Source organism: Gracilinanus agilis, chromosome 2 (assembly GCF_016433145.1).
Source record: "Gracilinanus agilis isolate LMUSP501 chromosome 2, AgileGrace, whole genome shotgun sequence".
NCBI classification, from domain to species: Eukaryota; Metazoa; Chordata; class Mammalia; order Didelphimorphia; family Didelphidae; genus Gracilinanus; species Gracilinanus agilis.
This window is the reverse complement of record NC_058131.1, coordinates 586692467-586712422: the sequence shown is the minus strand read 5'-3', so window position 1 is coordinate 586712422 and position 19956 is coordinate 586692467. Positions and strand designations below refer to the sequence as shown.

General features: G+C 38.0%; 1 protein-coding gene across 1 annotated transcript in view; it reads left to right on the top strand.

Annotated features, from left to right (window-relative positions):
- Nucleotides 1-3619: 3619 nt before the first annotated feature.
- Nucleotides 3620-19956, top strand: part of SYNM (synemin) — a 38399-nt gene continuing 22062 nt past the window's right edge. The window contains exons 1-2 of the mRNA XM_044665421.1: nt 3620-4511; nt 9880-10004. Coding sequence (XP_044521356.1) covers nt 3705-4511; nt 9880-10004 — 932 coding nt within the window. The 5' untranslated portion in view covers nt 3620-3704. The remainder of the gene's footprint in view (nt 4512-9879; nt 10005-19956) is intronic.

The following is a 19956-nucleotide window of genomic DNA, read 5'->3' as shown; positions in this document are numbered from 1 at the left end:
AAGAAGGAAGTTGGCTTCAAGAAGGGGTTCTGACTTCAAGAAGGAAGTCAGCTTCAAGAAGAAAGTGGGCTTAAGGAAGAAAGTCAGCCTCAGGAGTCACCTTTAGCTTGAGTCAACCTCTTGACCTACCTCTTGGAGGGAACTTGAGTGAGTCAGTAGGTGACTTTCCCTTCCTATCTTTTGGAGAGAGTTTAATTCCAATTGAAGGTCAACAAGTTCTGGCTGAGTTGAGCAGCAGAGCAATATTTAGTTAGATGGCCTAATGTCTTCTCTACCCTTTTGTATTTCTCTGCTTTCACTCTTTCCACCTCTTTTGTAAATAAAAGCTATTAAGGTCATTTTGCCTTTGAGCAATAATACTTTCAATCAGTATCCACCATTATTATTTATAATTTTCATATATCTTAGTCAAACCATTAATTTTTAATACCTACAAGGCTCTCTGGAATGTAATTCCCACAATAGGTGAGGGATCACTGTATTCTTTTTTAAAATTTTGTTTTTAAAATCATGCAGAACATACTTCTATACTGTCATTGTTGTAAGAGCACAGTCATACAAAAACAAAACCCTAAAATAAAACTGCAAATACACTGATGTGAATGAAAAATAGTATTCTTTGATCTCCGTCCATTTGACACCAACAATTCTTTCTCTAAATGTGGGTAACATTCCCCATTATAAGTCTTTCAGGATTATCCCAGATCACTGCATTGCTTAGGCTAGCCTCATTTCCATAGTTGATCATTGTACAATATTGCTGTTATCATGTATAATGCTCTCCCGGTTCTGCTTATTTTGCTCTTCATCATTTCAGGCAGATCTTTCCAGTTTTTTTTTTTCTGAAATTATCTTGCCTATCATTCCTTATAACCCATTAGTAGTCCATTACCAACATGCACCACAATTTGTTCAGCCATTCCTAAGTTGATAGTCATCCCCTCAATTTCCAATTTTTTGCCACTACAAAAAGAGCTACTCTAAATATTTTTGTACAATTAGGTCCTTTCTCCCTTTTAAAAAAATTACCAGGGGCAGCTGGGTGACTCAGTGGATTGAGAACCAGGCCTAGAGATGGGAGGTCCTAGGTTCAAATTTGACCTCAGACACTTCCCAGCTGTGTGACCCTGGGCAAGTCACGTAACCCCCATTGCCTAGCCCTTACTGCTCTTCTGCCTTGGAACCAATACAGAGTATTGATTCTAAGATGGAAGGTAAAGGTTTCTTAAAATTATCTCTTTGGGATACAGACCCAGTAGTGGTACTATAGGATCAAAGGTTATGCATAATCTTATAGCTCTTTGGGCATAGTTCAAAATTGCCAATAAGAATGGTTGGATCAGTTTCCAACTCCACTAACAATACATTAGTGTTCCAATTTTGTCACATCCCCTCCAACGTTTTTATTATTTTCCTTTACTATCATATTGACCAATCTGATAGATGTGAGGTGGTATTTCAACTTTGTTTTAATTTGCATTTCTCTAATAAAGAGTTATTTAGAATGTGACATATTCTTAAAGAATCACCAAGAACACTGAGGAATCAAGCGATTAGTCCAGAGTTATACATCCTATGCCAGGAGAAATTTGAACTCAGATCTTCCTGGTTGAGTCAATTAACCAATTAAAATTTATTAACTATAGTTCTCATCTATTATTATGTTATATATTATTAACTAGCACCTACTACTTATATGACAGACATTGTGTTAAACAGCAAGGATACAAAGAAAGGTAAAAAACAGCTTTTACTCTCAAGGAGCTCACAGTCTAATTAATGTTAGAGATGATATACAAACAACTATCTACAATCAAGGCATAGATACAGAGTAAATTTGGGATAATTTCAGAGGGAAATCATTAAGATTAAGGAGAACTGAAAATGCTTCTTGCAAAAGGTAAGACTTTAGCTGGCTTCAAGGATGCAAGATAAACTAGATGATGGAAATGAGTAGGGAGAACCTTCGAGGCATAGGGGATAATTAGTAAAAATGCTCAGAGTTGAATGATGGAGCATGTTATTTGAGGAACAGCAAAGAGAATGGTATCACTGGGTCACAGAGTAAGGTATAAGAGTAGAAAGGTAAAAAGAGGTAAGGTTATGAAGAGCTTTGAAAGTCAAACAAGATTTTGCATTTTACCCTGGATGTAATAGGAAGCCACTGGAGCTTATTGAGTAGGGGAATGATATTATTAGTTTAGTATGTTTTAGGAAGATGAATTTGACAAATGAATGGAGGATGGTTTGGAGTAGGGAGAAGCTTGAGGCAGACACATAATCTGCAAGCTATTGTAAAACTCCAGGCATGTGGTGATGAAGTCTTGCACCAAATTGGTAGCACTGTCAAAGAAGAGTAGGGGGCATAAAGGAGGAATATTATAATTGTAGGAATAACAGGACTTGAACACTGATTGGATATAGGTGATACCCACATTGCAAGCCTGGGTGACTTGGGGAATTGTGCTACAGTAGCTGGTAATAGGAAATTTAGGAAGAGAAGAGGATTTGGGGAAAAGATCATGAGTTCATTTTTGGACATCCTGAGTTTAAGATGTCTATGGGACATCCAATTGGATAAGGTATAAAAGGCAGTTTGAGATGTGAGACTGGAGATCAAATGAGGAGTTAGAATGTACAAATAGTTTGAAGAATCATCAGCATAGAGATGATAAATGAAACTGTGGGAGACAATGTGATCCTAAGTACAATATGATAAAGGGAGAAGAGGGCTTGGATGGAGCCTTGAGGAACCTCCACTGTTAGCAGGTCTACTGAGGATTAAGATCTGGCAAAAGAGACTGAGAAGAGGTGAGACAAGGGGGTGGGGGAAAGCTAGGAGAGGAAACCTAGAAAGAAGAGACTATCAAAGAGAGGGGAGTGATCCACAGTATCAAAGGCTGCAGAAAGGTCAAGAAGGATAGAGACAGAAAAATCCATTAGATTTGATAATGAGAGGTAGTGCTTTGAATGAATGATGAAGTTAGAAGCTATAATGCAGAGTTAATGAGGAGAGGAAAGAAAGGCTCTCCATTCCTTATTGCTTCAGCTGATATAGGTGGAAGAGCACCAAATCTGTATCCAAAAGTTTGTTTTGAATTTTGGCTGTGCTACTTGTTATCTGGGTCTTCCAGATCCCAAGACCCAGAACTAGATTTAGAATACCAAGTCTGGCTTAATTTAGATACCAATATTACTAAGGCACTGAACTGCAATGAACTTCATCTAGGTAGATGAGATGACTCTTGGTGGGTTTATATGTGTAGCCAACAGGCCAGTTTCCTTGCGTCTCCAAAACCTCTTTCTCTCTCCACTACTTAGTGGGGGTTCTATTCTGGGCTAAAACCTGCCCCATTGCTTACAGATGTTAGAAATAAAAGTTCTGAATTGGGGCTAGTCTAGGTGGTGGGCCATTCCCGCAGAGGGCGCTGTTTGGCTATAGTGGTAGAGGTTCGTGCGGAACTGCGATTGGATGGAGACCCTGGCCAAGGAGACAGCTCCCTGCCGGCCCCTTCACTGAATCCAACCCCACCCTCTGTTATGTCATGTTGCTTTCCCAGCCTTAGTCCCAGAGTCGGCGGGACTCCGGAGCTGCTGGATCTTCACCTCCTCTGCAAGGGGAGAAGTAGGGGGAGGGGTCAAGTTTTGGACAGGAGGGAGACAGCTCTCATCCCGAAATTCCACCGCCCCAAAACGAAGCCACGATGCTACACTGGAGGCTGTTGGGGGGAGATGAGAAAGCTCAGCTTCAGGAGCTCAACGCCCGCCTCTACGAGTATGTGTCCCGGGTGCGGCAGCTGGAGCAGGAGAACCAGCATCTCCTGGACGAGTTGCATAACCGGAGAGGAGAGGAGGACTGGTGGGCGGCATGGCAGGGACGATATCAGGCGGAGGTGAGCAGCCTGAGGCGGCAGCTGGAGGAGCTTAGCTGGGACAAGTCCCTGGCAGAGGGGGAACGCGACAGCCTGTGGCGCGAGCTGCAGGAGCTAAGGCTGCTGAGCGAGGAGGCGCGCGCGGTCCGGGGCCAGCTGGACGCCGAGCTAGGCGCGCAGCGGAGTCAACTGAAGGAGGCCCTGGGCGCTCGGGAGGCCCTGGAAGCGCTGCTGGGCCGTCTGCAGGAAGAGCACCAGCGCCTGCTGATGGGGCACGAGCGGGACGTGCGGGAGCTGAGGGAGCAGGTGTCCACCTTCTCTATGCGATTCCGCGCGCGCCAGCCTCCCCGAGAGTCCCAGCTCAGTCTGCAGGGGGTGCAGGACAGCTACGCTCTTCTGGTGTCCGAATCATGGCAGGAAACTTTCCAGCTGTACCAAGACAAGGTGCGTGAGCTGGAGGAAAAGGTGAAGCTGGGGCACGAGAGTCGGCAGGAGGCGGAGGAGGAGAAACGGCTCTGCCAGCTCGAAGTGGAATCCCTGCACCGGGAGGCTCAAGAGTTGGACCAACTACGCCAGAGGCTTGAGGAAGAGCTCCTGAGGATGAGAGAGAAGTACGACCTGGAGATGGAAGAAAATCAGGTGTGTAATAAAAGTCACAGTGATATGTAGCTTCAAGGCTTACAAAGCGCTTTCCCCATCAACACACTGTAAGGAGGGTGTGTAAGTGGGGTTATCTTCATTTTACAGATGAGTAAAGAGAAGCGCAGAAAGGTGAAATGACTTGCCTTACGATCCCACAGTTAGAAAATGTCATTGTGAGGATTCGAATTCAGGTCCCTTGACCTGACATCTAACCTTTAACCCTTGACATCTAACAATTTCCACTGTCCCATATCGCTTCAATTATGTTTCCTCGGGACAGTTTTGGGATCACATTTCCTCTTTGTGTGGTTCTTCTGCATCCCCATCCCTACGTGGAAAGCCAAGCCTTTCCTCACAAGCAGCCCATGAGTCGGAGACTTTTCCGGCCGCCTGGGGCGGGGTCGATGCACTAACGGTTCAGGGGAGTGAAACTTCCCTTTGGGAAATGAGGGTTCTTTAGAAGGAATGTCTAGTGATCCCCTTGTCTCTTATCGAAGGGTATTCTTTCATTGACCAAAGAGGATTCACGCCAGGGATGATCTCAGAGGAAACCAAATTAAGGGCAAAGGCAGGGAAATTCTCTCACGCGCCCTTGCACGCATGTCTGTGTTTGGAGGTGGAGAAAGGAGGAACGAATGAGAAACTGCACTGGGCAAGGGCCCAAGCATTTCCATCCAGCAAGTGGGGGTGGGGGTGGGGCTCTCCTTCCCGGTCAGGGTTGGCTTTTGGTAGCCATGAGGCTTTCAGATATCAGATAGGGACGGGTATCTCCTCAACCTATTTTTTTTTTTTTAAACTCTTACCTTCCACCTTCGAATCAGTACTATGTATTGGTTCTAAGACCGAAGAGTGGTAAGGGCTAGGCAATGAGGTTTAAGTGTCCCCATCCTAATTTGTGAGAAAAAACGTTTAGTCCATCATTTTGGCTATCCATGGTGGAGAACTCCTTTCTTTGTCCTGGGAAATGATTACAGGAATCTGTGATAAACAGTTTAATTAGAGATAATATTGGATAATATTACAAATTTAAGTCAGATTTTTTCTCAAATCCAAGGAATAATGAAAAGTTATGACAAGGTATGGCATTGGATGAATATAAACAGTTAATATTGTAGAAACAGCGAGTCATACTTTCTTAAAAGTAAATGATAACTCTTGAAGTTCCTATATTATTTAACAAAGGCAGCGCAATTGGTACAGTTTTCCTTCAGTTTCTACCAGACCCTCTTTGGAAATAATCCCAGTTTGTTTTGGCAGTGGCTCTCTGAGGTGATGATAATTTAAATATTATGTAACTGCATACTTTACAAGATCACTTTGCAGCAAAGAGCTGTGTGCTGTTTCGATTTTGTGGCCTTTTTAGGTAAAGACAAAAATGAAACTTTGGAAATTTTGCGGAGGCAGGGAGACCTGATCCATTCCTGAAACTAGTTTCATCATTTTGGGCAAAGCAACAAACTTCTCTGTGTCTCAATATCTCTTTTTCTAGATTGGGGAGAACAAAACATTCTCTACTAATCTCACAGAATTCTTATAAATTAATAATACCTCAAATATATACTTCCACCTCAAATATAAGTGTAACATCTATTTTTATCATAATTATTGTTTTATTACTAAGATTAGCCTCCCTTAAAACATTTTAGCGTCATGAGTTTTATAAACCAAGTAGTCTTTTGCTTAAATGACAATAACCTTATATATCTCCACACTGGTGTCAGCCAATTAGCAAAAATTTATTGAGCTTCTTTCATGTACCCAGTCTTTTGCGTGATATGTTCTCTGGGATGTACGTGGTACCTCCACTTGGTTTGTAATCATTGGTTATGCCAAACCCCAAACTTTTGAAATAATTAATTAAACAACAATTATGAATCTGTCTTTAATACTGCCTCTAAAACAAATCTCCTGTTGCCTAAGACCCTCTGAGTTAGTCAAACAGCCTTTGTCATAAAGCTGATATGACAAAACCTTGATTAATAGGAATGCTGACCAGTTGGATTTTCTAGTTGTCACTGTTAACCAGAAAATCCATTATTTGTAAAATAGAAAATCTTCCCAAAATGTATTAATCCACTTAGTTGTATTGAGTAAGTTCTTTGATTAAAGGGTATTGAAGTATCTCTAGAAAATCTTTCTGATCAATTTTCCTGAATGGATTATGTGCATTATGTATGTGCACTAGAGAATATGAACCTAAATATCTCATTTGTGTGCCCTTAGCATTTTTGCAGTGCTCATCAACAGTAGAGTGCTGAATCAACCAGTACTGTTAAAAGGGAGTTAAATCTTTGGGGATTAACATAGCAATCACTATAGTACATATCCAAGATTTTGCTTTTTCTGGCCTGGCCTTTAAATTTCCCAAAAAAAAAAAAAAAAAAAAACAAGAGGGAGGAGTATTGAGGGGATGAGCAGACATGCAAAATTCCCACAGACTGTGGTTTCTTTATTTCCATGAATTGGAATGATGTAATTCAATAAACTGAAGAAAATGCTGCAATTCTAATTTAATGGGATATTTTGAATTTTTTTTTGAAAATTCAGTAGAAAATGATTTTAGTGAACTCTAATCCAAAACTGTCCTTTTAAAGATGAGGAAAGTGAGATTTATGGACTGCTAGACCTGTTAAATAATGAACTTGCTTTCATTTGGGGATAACACATCAATTGCAGTGAGAGCAGGATGCAGAATCAAGGAAACTGGGTTCAGATCTCATTTCTACTAGTTGTATGACTTTGGGAAAGTTATTTAACTTCTTTGGGTGGACCTCAATTTCCTCATCTGTAAAATAAATTGGCTCAATTAGATGACAGATCTAGGGCTGTGATATTATAAGCTCATCAAATTTATAAATTGTGTTTATCTCTTTTAAAGTGATTTAAATAATACAATAGGTTAAGCAGCATAATGTTATATGGGTTAAGAGATACAAAAATGAATCTAATTATCATTATTGGGACTGATTCTTGCATTTATGATAGTAAATTGTCATTGTTTTCTTACTAATATTTTATTTTTCCCAATTACATGTAAAAACAATTTTTAACATTAAAAAATTTTTTGAATTCCAAATTCTCTCTATCTTTCCATTTCTCCTCTCCCTCAGATCGTACGCAGTTTGATATGGATTTTACATGTGTAATCATATAAAACATTTTTCCATATTCTTTTTGTAAAATCTCAAACAAAGAAAAAGTAAAATATAGAATGTTTTGGTCTGCATTCAGATTCCATTACTTCTTTCTTGTTAAGGGAGATAGCATTTTTCATTGATAGTCTTTGAGATTGTCTTGGATAGCTATATTGCTGAAAATATCTAGATCATTCAGACTTATTCATCAAGCAATATTCCTTTTACTGTGTACAATGTTCTTCTAGTTCTGCTCACTTCACTTTGTATTAGTTCACGTAAGTCCAGGTTTTTCTGAAATCATCCTGCTTGTCATTTCTTATAGTACAATAATATTCTGCCACAAAAACATATCACAATTTGTTCAGCCATTCCCCACTTGATTCCAATTCTTTGCTACCACAAAAAGAGCTGCTATAAATATTTTTGTATATATAGGTCCCTTCCCCCTGCTTTTAAAAAATCTCTTTGGGATACAGACCTAGTAGTGGTATCACTAAATCAAAGAGTCTTTACACAGTTTTAGAAACCTTTGAGCATAGTTCCAAATTGTTCTCCAGAATGGTTGTATCATATCACAACTCCACCAACAGTGCATTAGTGTCCCAATTTTCCCACATTCTTTCCAACATTTATCATTTTATTTTTCTGAATTAAAGAACAATAATTTTGGCAAATTAAGAGCTAAGTTTTCAGGAATATTAATTTATATAATTAAAATTTTTTAATTTAAAATTTAATTTTAATTAGTTACTAAATGCAATACCTGGATTAGGACTTTAAAATATGAAAGGATTTATATTGTGTAAGTGTGGAATTGGAGTAAATCAAGGATCACTAAGCACTCATCTTGGAAGGGACTGAAAGCCGACCCCATAGAACTGTGAGAGACTTCCATTTGGGAGGGGCCAACAGCAAGAGAATTCTGAAAGTTCTCAACTGTCACTTCATCTTCTCTCCTGACTGGAGGAGGAGGAGCAGCTGGGGGGGTTGATTCTTTGGTTGGGAGGTTCTGGTTTTGTGGGGTGAATCCTGAGAGAATTTGGCTTTCTTGCACTTGTATGAGAGACTAATCAGGGAGACCACTAATACCAACAAAGACACTGAACAGCCATTCTCCAATTTGGCTGGAGAGGCCAAACTTCTGGAGGGGGAGGAACGACTTTGAATGAGGGAGGATCCTTTCCCTGATCCAGCCTGAACCCTTTGATCCTGTTACTTCCCTGTGATATTAGATAGAAATAATGGACAGGAAACTGTAGGGGAAAGAGAGAGTTAGCTACTGTAACCAAGCCACTGAAGTCCAGAGCTGCTCTCTGAGGGGAGAAGACATAGTTGATAGAGTAGTTCATCCTTTTCCTCCTTTCTTCATTCCTCTAAACTTTTTCCCCCTGTTCCCTGATTTTGATTTATCCATTTTTAAATCTCTGATAGTTGATACTTAGAAGTCTGGAATAGTTACATTGAGGGGGGAAGTGACTGATCTTGTGGCTGCGGGGGAGGAGACCATTTACTGGGCTCCATCTTGAGGGGTAAAGTTGAGTGTATTTAAGAGGTGGGGGAGTCTTGTCTCAACAGGGCTGGCTCTGAGGGTAGGATCCCATCCATTAGGGTCACAATTGAACCCCAACACCTTCCTTCAACATCCCCATTATAGCTTTGCTAGTTTGGGAACCTTTCTGACTTTATTCCCTCATAGGTCTTCCCTGGGGTGTGGGTGAGTGATAGCTGGTCTGGCCCATTGAAAGCTAACAAGGGGGGAGACTAGATACCCACCCATTTACCATCAATACTCACCCCCATACAAATGCAAATTTTTTTGTATGTTTATAACCGAGGAATAGCATGTTTTTATATGTTAGGAAAATGAAAATATTATAAAATATTTTTAAAAATTTGAAAATCTTTAAAAAAAATCAGGTTTTTAATCTAAATTCCAATCTGGATTTTATTCTCTGGATTTTCATTGATTCACTAAATTAAGTATACTTGAAAAAAATGATATTGAGAAAAATTTAATGTTGACGGAAAATTATCATATACTCAGTAATTTGCAACATTTAAGTAAATTGAAATATACTTAGTTTTAGATTTTTAGCTCAGCCTCATAAATACATACATATATATGTATGTATGATGCCATACTTAAAATCAGCCTGAAATTTGTCAGCATGAGTTTTTGATCTAACAAATGATTTTCCCCCTCTGTAAAAACTCTTCTTTCTATTTAGAGAGTAATTGACTTCCTGGAAGATGAAAAGCAGAATTTGACTATGACCATCACAGATAGACTAAAGGACTATCAGGAACTATTACAAGTGAAAACGGGCCTAAATCTTGAAGTTGCAACTTACCGGTAAGGATAAATAATTTTATCTTTTCTTCTTTGAGGATAGAAATATAAAATCCACTTAGACATTTATCTTCCTAAGAACACATCATTGTTATTATCATTGCCACATTTTGAAAGGTAGGAGCCATCTCTGAATTTCAAGGCCAGAGCTGCATAGTCAAAAACAATGCCAAGTAAGTTTTTCAATGGCCTCACTGTCATTCATATTGGAAAATAGGTTTGCTTTGGTTTTTTCCTCTTTTACGAATACAGATTTCTTCTCTTAATTCTTAGATGTTCTAGATCAGTGATGGGCAAACTATGGCCTGCGGGCCAGATGCAACCCCCTGAAATGTTCTATCCAGTTGCACTACATTATTCCTAATCTGATGAATACAATGAGTAGGATACAGTACAATGAAACTTCAAAAGAGTTGCCTTAGAAACAGACTGACAGATGAGCATTTTCTTTCCTTTGGCCCCCTCTTTAAAAAGTGTGCCCATCACTGCTCTAGATAGTTTTAATTCATTCCTCTGCTTTGTTTCAATTCTGAAGATTTGGTTTCATACTCATCTTCAGAGTGTACATAGGGTAATTATTTTGGAGGTCTGAGCAGATGCCTTAAATTTAGAGTAACCAAAGATGAATGGGAATTTATTAACAGGAGAAAACCAAAACCAAAATCTTTGAATGAGTCTTGCTTTCAAATATATGTATAAATTTCCTAAATAATTTATAGTCCCAATCTAAGGGCTTCTCTAGCATAGAGTTTTCCTTGGGTTCTTTCTTGGTCCACTCTTTGCTGCTGATTTAAAAACAAATTTATGTATTTTTCAGTTAAATGTAGAAACAATCTTTGACAATGGTTTTCTGATTGTTTTAAGATTCATATTTTCTCCCTCATTCCCTTCAAATCCTCCCTGAAACAGCAATTTACATAGTCTTGGGTTATACCAGTATTTTCATGCAATATACATTTCCATATTGCTCATGTCATAATAGAAGATAACATATCATACATAAAATAAAAATCTCATGAAGGAAATAAAGTGGCAAATGGCATTTGCTCTTGATTTAGAGTAAGGGCTTGTAATTTTTCTTTCTCTCTAACTTCCTAGCATTCCTTAGTGTTTCTAGGTTGATAACATGGCTACCTGTCTCACCAGTTGATCAGGCCAGGACAATAAGAGTTTTGTGTATTCTTCCATCTTTCTGTGCCCTTTTCCTGTGTAAGGTGAGGACAAAACCCTTCAGAGTTCTCCCCCACGTGTTTCTGCTCTCCCTTTTGGCTCCTCTCTCTCTCTCTCTTTCTCTCTGTCTCTCTGTCTCTCTCTCTCTGTCTCTGTCTCTCTGTCTGTCTCTGTCTCTCTGTCTCTCTGTCTCTCTGTCACTCTCTCTGTCACTCTCACTCTCTCTCTCTCTCTCTCTCTCTCTCTCTCTCTCTCTCTCTCTCTCTCTCTCTCTCTCTCCCTCTCTGCTTCTTTCCGTCTCTCCCTTTCTTCCCTTCCCTCCCACAATATTTCCTAGTTACCAGCCCCCTCCTTTGCCATGGAAATCTTGGGGCAAACCTACTTTCTTATCCTCATATTCAGATATAAGAAAGAGGGAATGAAGGAAATGTCTCAGCACTTTCTACAAGGGCTTTAAAATAACCAATGCCCCTTTGCAGCAGACGGCCCTGGTAGTGATTAGGTATGAAGGTGAGTCATACTATATGAGAGAAAATAAGAAGTAGAAGACTTTCTTTTTCCTCCTTCCCCAAATGGGACACCCATCATACCTTTGAAAACTCCTTGAGGTTGAATAATTATAAACCAAATTGCTCATTTTAAAGTGAGCCAACAGATTAATTGGTATAATTCCAAAAGGTCAGATTATATTTATACTTTCAATACTTGATAAGGACTTGGTATTTAAGATATTATTCATTGGGTATAGTAGGTTCTTTTACTGATGCATTTCCCTTCAAAAATATTTGAATTTTACTATTTGTAATGATAGATCACTGAGATGGCATTAGGAGAACAATGTATTATGTACTATGTATTACTATATAATATGTAAAATGGCTTTGGGCCATTTCTTTCTTTCTTCTAAGAAGATGGAAAGTACACAGGCAATGTCTGTGAGATTACTGGAGTCTGGAGGCCATCAGCCTGGCTATTTTTGAAGGCATTTATCATCAGCCACTATTACTAAAACAACAAGCAGGCTGGTTCAGAATGCAGAGTTTATTTCTTCTTGCTATTGATGACTTTTCATAACTTAATTGTCATTCTGACGTTGTTCTTGCATAAATAAATTAGGAAGCCATCAGTATTTTCAGGGAAATGGATGATTGATATAACTGGTTATATATTCTTCCTTTTTTCCACATGGTTTTAAAAAGAGAGATCTAATTTCCATATTTAAGAGCCTGGTACAAACATAAGCCTATTTACCTATATGCCATCACCCTCATTAGGAGTATTGGTCTGCATGAAAGTGTCCAGTACTTAAAACTTGAGATAAAAAACACTATTACAGAACAGTAATGACATGCAGAAAAATGAACATAAATTAATGTTATAATGGGTTGTTATTATACGCAAGTAAAGGACTAATGGCATTTTTAATGATTTATGTGCTGATGATAAATCTCTGTTTTCTCCTGTGATTACCTGATTGTGGCATACCTTTTTTCCTCTTCATTTTGTACTACTTTCTGGGAGACAGAATGGTGAAATAGAAAATAACATCAGACTAGGAGGGGATGCTTATTCTGATTCTGCCATTAAATCTCATTGTAACTTTAGGTAAATCCTTTTCTGGAGAATTCAGACTTCAGGATTTCAAAAGTCCTTTCTGCTCTACATCTTATTTTTCAGAGCCACAACCAACTTTCTTACCTGTAAGTCTGCTAAAACTTCATAAGAATAGATGAACATTCAGGTTTGTGCCAAAGTCCATTTAGTCCAGTTCTGACTCCCCTACCCCCACCCCATTTTTCAAAGAGGGTATTTGTTCTTCAGAAATCTTGAGTCATAATCCCCCCTAACTATGTCTAAAATGTGACATTTCTGGTTTTTTGCAGCTCTACTTTACAAAGAGCAGGACTGATAGGGAAGATTCCCCTGGAAGTCACAGCTCAGTGAGTTCTGACAGTCTTGATATTCCCAGGGACCCAACTCTTTAAAATTCTTGACAGTTACTGATAATGAGACTACAATCCTTTTTTCTTTCTTGATTTCATTGTAATTTGCTTCAAATTTTCCTCATTGTGACAACTTTACTTAAAATGCCAAGTTGAAAGTACTTATCTTGCTGAAAATTTGTGTGGCAAATTTCAGCTATAGAAAGCCTTTCACTAATATGGTGCATTTCAGACCTTGGTATAAACTCTAAATTTGGGATCTTGAAGCAGACCCTTCAGTCTACTACTAACAGAAATATTCTTACTATATTTCTGGGGGAGAAGTTGAGAAACAAAGAGAAAAGATAGAAAATTGTTCATTTATGGATCTCCAGGCCTAAGGAATTGGGAGCAACTGTTATATTAATATCAAGACTGGGGAGATTTATTTGTTGTTAATCCAAAGGTACACTTGTCATTCTAAATTCAAATTCACATCTAATGTCTGAATTATTATTCAGAATATGAGTATCTTATTTTTCGGGGCTATATATAAAAATATATACAATAAAATTTCATTTATCTAGGGACCAGTTTTATATCAAGTCCAAGTGTGGTAGAGTGCAAAGGAGATAGTATTTGAAGTAGGAGGACCAGAGTTTAATTCCCAGTTCTACTTACTAGTTAGGTGATCTTAGACAAGCCCATTATTCTCTTTCCTTATCTATAAAAATGAGAGAGTTTGGGCAAGATGATTTCTAAAGACCATTCAAGCTCTTACATTTGATAATATTGGTCCTAGCTTCATGTATATTCTGTTAAACATTTGAACTATGGAAGAGTTATACAAATACTCTTAAAAATAGTTGAGGATATTAGTATGCTTTCTGAATTTTTGTTTATTTATCTTGTCCTGTTATTCTGATATTCTGCTCTATAACCAGAGACTTATCTGAGTGGCCTAGGGTGGTCGTTGGATGTAAAGAACGAAACAGATTGGAAGCATGGCTTATTAGCTCATAATGCTCTGAGGTATAATGGAGTCACCAGTTTATTATAAAGGAAATTAAAGATCCCCTTCCCCCAAAAGCCTAAGAAAGTTTCCCACAGTTACAGAGAGCAGTATGTTTACTATAGTCAGAACAAAAGCCTTAGAAGCCTCCAGGTATAGATAAAAAAAACCCATGCTAAACTATCAGCTATATGTCTTATCATTAGGTGAAGCCTGGGACATCTTGTTAGGCTGGAAAGTCCCTGAAGTTCTCAGCCTTGATGGTATTAAACAATTTTTTGAGCCTCATTATTTTTCTTTAATTCTGGGCAAAATGCCCTGCCACAGGTTCAACCTTGGCCATACCAGGCAGCTGCATTTTTGGTCAAAGGGGAACAGTGCTAGCCCCCCTCCTGCTGGATTGTTGAGAGCCCAAAGCTTTTTCAATGAGACTATAATGCATTTTAAAGGAAGGTGAGAATTTATGAAAGGAATCAAAAGAGGAATCTCAGATTTTTATCTTAGATAAACCATTCCAGTTCTCAAACCTGATAGGGAGAAAGGATCAATACACGGCTCTGCCAGTCTGTATTGATCTTTTGATGGAGTCCAGATAAAAATATCTACTTGAGATTTCAGTTTCTCTTAATAGCTCCCAACATATCCCCCCTTTTCTTCAAAATAACATGATTTATTACACAGGAAAACTTTGAATACTGAAAGAAGTTAGAAATTGGTCATAATCATCAGTTATAGTTGCATCTGATAGGAATTACAGATCAAATTGTTTGTTTACGGCTCTCCACATTCTGAGATGTATTTTTATTTTTATCTAATCTGATTTCCTTTGGAATTTGTTAGTGATGCATTCATTGCTTGGTTTAGTAGACCCTGCCAAATTCCAGTTATCATGTGGACATTAAAAGCTTTTTCAGAAAAACAATCTAAATTTGCTCCTCCTTAGCTTCCATTAGGACCTAAACATTTTATTTTCTCATCCCTCTAGGTACTATCATTTGGCCAAAGTGATAATCTGGAGTATTTTTTTGACAATGGCATATTACATATAGAATGACAGAAATATTTCCTCTCCTTCCCTTTGAATATAAGAACACAAGAATATAAGCTATAATTCTTTAAGCTTGTATAACATTTTATTACACTATTCATCTGAATATTAGGCAATATAAGATGGCTAATTAAGCAGAAGATATTTAATACTGAACAATAAATCATAAAGTAGCTGGTTTTATATCCAAATGGAAGGGACCTTAAAGATCATCTAGGCCAACTTTCTCCTATTTTATAGATAAGGAAATTAAGAGTCAAAGGAAGTAATATGACTTGTTCAAGGTTACCCAGTTAAGGGCAGAAAGAAAGAATATCCAAGTAAACCTTTAGGATAAATCAAGTGGTTATCTGGTCATGAAGTTAAGAGGTATGAAAACAGAAAAGATGAGGAAAAATTGAAAGGCAAGAAACATTAACACTCACAGGTGAAAATTTCACTCATTTCTACATAGGTATACCTATATTTAAATGGTCAGTGGGACCCTGCTTAGGTTCAGTGAGTCATAGAGAGACACCAAAGTGTCACAGAATCATAGAAAATTAGAGCTAGAAGCAGCTTCTTCTTCTAGTTCAATCTCCTCACTTTCAGGTGAAGAAACTGAGACTCAGAGAGACTAAATGACTGACCTAAGGCTATACAATTAGTAGCAGAATCAAGACTAGCAGAGTCAAGCAAAGTCAAGAACTTTTCCTATTTTCAGGTCTCTTTGCTCTCAGGTAAATAACTTTCCCCACTATGCCTCTCCATAAAGTAACCAATAGTAATAGCCATTAAAAAAAAAGAATCTTATATCAAAGGAAGGAATTCAAGGAGAGACTTCTGAAGAATGGAAGAAATGTAGGACATGATATTAGGGGGACTAAGTACTAAAAATAACTAAACACAGTTTAAAAAGGACATCTAGAAATGCAAATATTGTTCATGTTTATGTATGATAGTATATTAACTAGAACACTGGGTGTGTCAGACTATCTATATGGCTTTGAGAACATATCATTTATTAGTTTGAAAGCTAGACAAAAATATTAGAATTTGTTTACTCTTCCTAGTTCAAGTCAAAACTTATAGTCTGTGGGGTTTTGATGGTCCTAAGTATTCTTTTTGTTTTTAAACCCATACCTTCTACCCTAGAATTAATACTATGTATTAGTTCCAAGGCAGAAGAGTGGTAAGAGCTAGGTAATGGGGGTTAAGTAACTTGCCCAGGATCACACAGCTAGGAAGTGTCTGAGGTCTCATTTGAATCTGGCCTGGGACACTTCCCAGCTGTGTGACCCTGGGCAAGTCATTTGACCCCCAGGGCCTACCCTTACCACTCTTCTGCCTTGGAACCAATACACAGTATTGACTCCATGACGGAAGGTAAGGATTTAAAAAAAAAAAAAAGAATATCTGTTTCCTAGTGTAGTTTTGTTAATTTTGTTAACTATTTCCTAATTATATTTTAATCTGATTCCAAACTGCACCAACAGCCAACAGTATGTTGAACTTCTTTATAATATACTATTAATTCAGAAAACTTAGTAATTGTTGATAATGAAGTGTTTCTGAGAAGGGAATACAGCAGCTTCCTGGTTCACTGGTCCATTGGACTCGAGGAGCAAGTGGCAGCTTGACTAACTTGAAGAAGTAACAGTCATGGCACAGTCAGAGTCATAGAAGCTCAGTTTGAATCCCAACTCTGCCATTTACTACCTGAGTAGTCTCTAGTTAATCTCTCTGGGTCATGGTTTCTTTATCTGTAAAATGAAAGGTTAGATTTGATGACCTTTAACATCCCTTCCAGCTCTAAATCTATGATCCTAAATCAAAAAGACTAATGCAGCCCAAAAAAGATCTGAGGGCCTGTACACAAAAAACCTTCAGGATTCACTTTGAAGTACATGCATGTATTATTTATAGACACCAAGGGTCATAAAGAAAGGTTCTTAGAGTTGTAGATGATAGAGGAAAATCTATATCATTTCTGGCTTGCAGATTAGGTTACAAACCATTTATTGATCATTTTTTAGTTTCCTGAAAATTTCTAAAGCTTTATGCCCCTGCTTTTGATCTATGGAGAACATAGTTTTGATTAGAGGGGAAAAATTGATTCAATGCCTAGTTTAGATTCATTTTTCTAAATCAGAGATCACTAGAGACAAGTTGCTGTTTATTTACATTTTTATCATTTCTTTTCAGCCTTCCCATTGTCTTTTTTGTTACTGTTGTTAAACTCTTACCTTCTGTCTTAGTATCAAGTCTAAGACAGAAGAGTGACAAGGGCTAGACGCAGTGTTGAACAAACTTTTTAAAGAGGGGGGCCAAAGGAAATGTTCATCTGTCAGTCTGTTCCTAAGGCAACTCTTTCGAAGTTTTATTGTATTGTATCCTACTCATTATATTTGTCAGATTAGGAATAATGTTGTGCAACTGGATAGAACATTTCAGGGGGCCACATCTGGCCCTCGGGCTGTAGTTTGCCCATCACTGGGCTAGAGCATTTGGGGTTAGGTGACTTGCCCAGGTCATATAGGTAGGAAGTGTCTGAATTCAGATTTGAATCCAAATCCTCCTGACTCCAGGTCTGATGCTCTATCCACTGTGATGCCCAAGTGTTCTACCCCATTATCTTTTAGGGGTTCCTCTAATTTCTTAGAATTTTAATTTAAACTTTTAATTTTTCATCAATTTTTATTTTCACCTGGATAAAATCTGAGGAAAGATGTTTTTCCTCCCTTGATTCTATTACTTTTAGGTAAACCCACAAAAGACATCCTAAATTTCATATTTTAAAGAGGTCTTTTTCAAACCATCTTGAGCCTGAGAGTGATGGTATCTGCCAGATAGTAAATGTGCAGTGAGTAAAGTAGTACATTTCTAAATATATGTAACTGAAAGATCAATAAATACAACTTTAAACTTCTAAAAACAGAGTCTCAGATGTAGGACGCTATAGTCTTGTACTGGGTACAAATGGCTTAATGTCTGTTTATTAGAATAGTTACCCAGAGTCACCCATTCACCAACTGTACCAGTTAATCAATGCATTATGCTGAAATTTTCTACCATGTGTGTGCATGTTTATGTGCTACTTTATAGTTCTTCTACCAAGAAGATAATTTATTTGGATCTTTTGGTTTCTCTTTCCTAATATTTACTTTTTTGGGCTTTAATATTTACCATATTTGGTTTTAGAAGTAATTTAATACAGATCTCTAGAGAAAATAAAGAAGACAGCACCATTACCTCATGAGTAACAAACATAAATATGCTCTTAGAATTAGCAGTTAGAATTATTAGTTCAGTACTTCAAAGTAGTTATAATCTCTTTGTTGTGGATATTCCCTTCATAAGTGTATGCCTCCATCTATTCATGCTTTCTATATGATTCTTCTCTTGTGTAGTTCTTGTCCATATTCTCTTCTTGTTCTACACAGGGGATCCATTCAAGATGCTAAAAGCTTTTTTCATAAGTCTTTTTAAATTTCATGGCTATCATCATCAGTGGAGCTCTCTTTTTACTTGACCTTCAAAGCCAGCTTCCAACCTTTCCTGATCATAGAGTTCCTTAATAATATCTCTAAGGAAATCTCTAAATAGCTCTAAATATTTGCCACAGAATGGTGAGTTCTTTAGCCACAGGATGTCTTGAAGACCTTCTTCTTGGTCATAAAACTTGTGATCAGTGTCCTTCAGTGGGCTGGAGTTTTCATGCTGATGAAATCACATGGGTTATTGAAGTACTGAAAAAATTAGGCATATAGAGCTGGAAAAAAGTGTGCTTTGAACAGAGAGCAGAAGACTTATGACAACCATAATAGCTGTGTCCAGTATTTAATCTGACATGGGCAAGAGGAATTAGACATGAATAATAGATAGGATTTACAAAGACAAAATAAGGCCTGAGGTTAGGAAAAACTTTTTAACAATATTAGAATCAGGAAAAAAAAATGAAATGGACTGCCTTGAGACGTGTAGTATGTTCTCCATCCCTAGAGGTCTTCAAGCAAGAACTGAATGACTGACCACTTGTCAGGCAGGTCATAGAGGGGTATCTTGTTCACGTCCATTTTAGTAATGATGGCTAACATTTATAGAATGCTTTAAAGTGCACAAAATGTTTTATGCACTTTTGCTTTAAAACCTCACAACAACCTATAGGCATCATTATCCTCATTTTACAGATTAGAAAACTGAGAAGTTAAGTGACACACACACACACACAGACACACACATATATGTATAGGGTCACCTCTCTGTTCATGGTACAAACATGACTACATTTGTACTGGATGGCTCTTAGGGTCCTTCCAGCACTGAGATTTTCTGATTTTTGTTTCTCCTTTTATTCCTGTAGTCCCTACTGAACTCTCTGGGGGGGTCGTAGAAAGAATCTTGGCCTGGGAGCCAGGAGACAAGAATGTTCATTCAGGCTCTACCATTTTAAGTAGTTGATCTTAGACAAGTCACTTAATTGCTTTGGGTTCCCTCAGCAATGAAATGAAGGATTTAGTTGGACCTGGCCTCTAAGAGTCTGTTCCATTTATGTGACTCTCTGATACTATTACTTTCTCATTTATACTTCACTACTGCCTGGTGCTTTTAGCTACAAAATCCAATACAAACTGTGTCTGGCTAATTGTTGGGCTGTCAGGAAAAATTATCTGATTGCACTACCCTACTTCTTCTTGTGAATAGGAATGAATATGGCTTTGACCTCCAGGGTGAGGGGAAGGGAGTTGTTTTCCTAATAATTCTCTATGGTCATCAGCGATGTAGATGGAGCAGTGAATAGAGCACTAGACCTGAAGGCAGAGT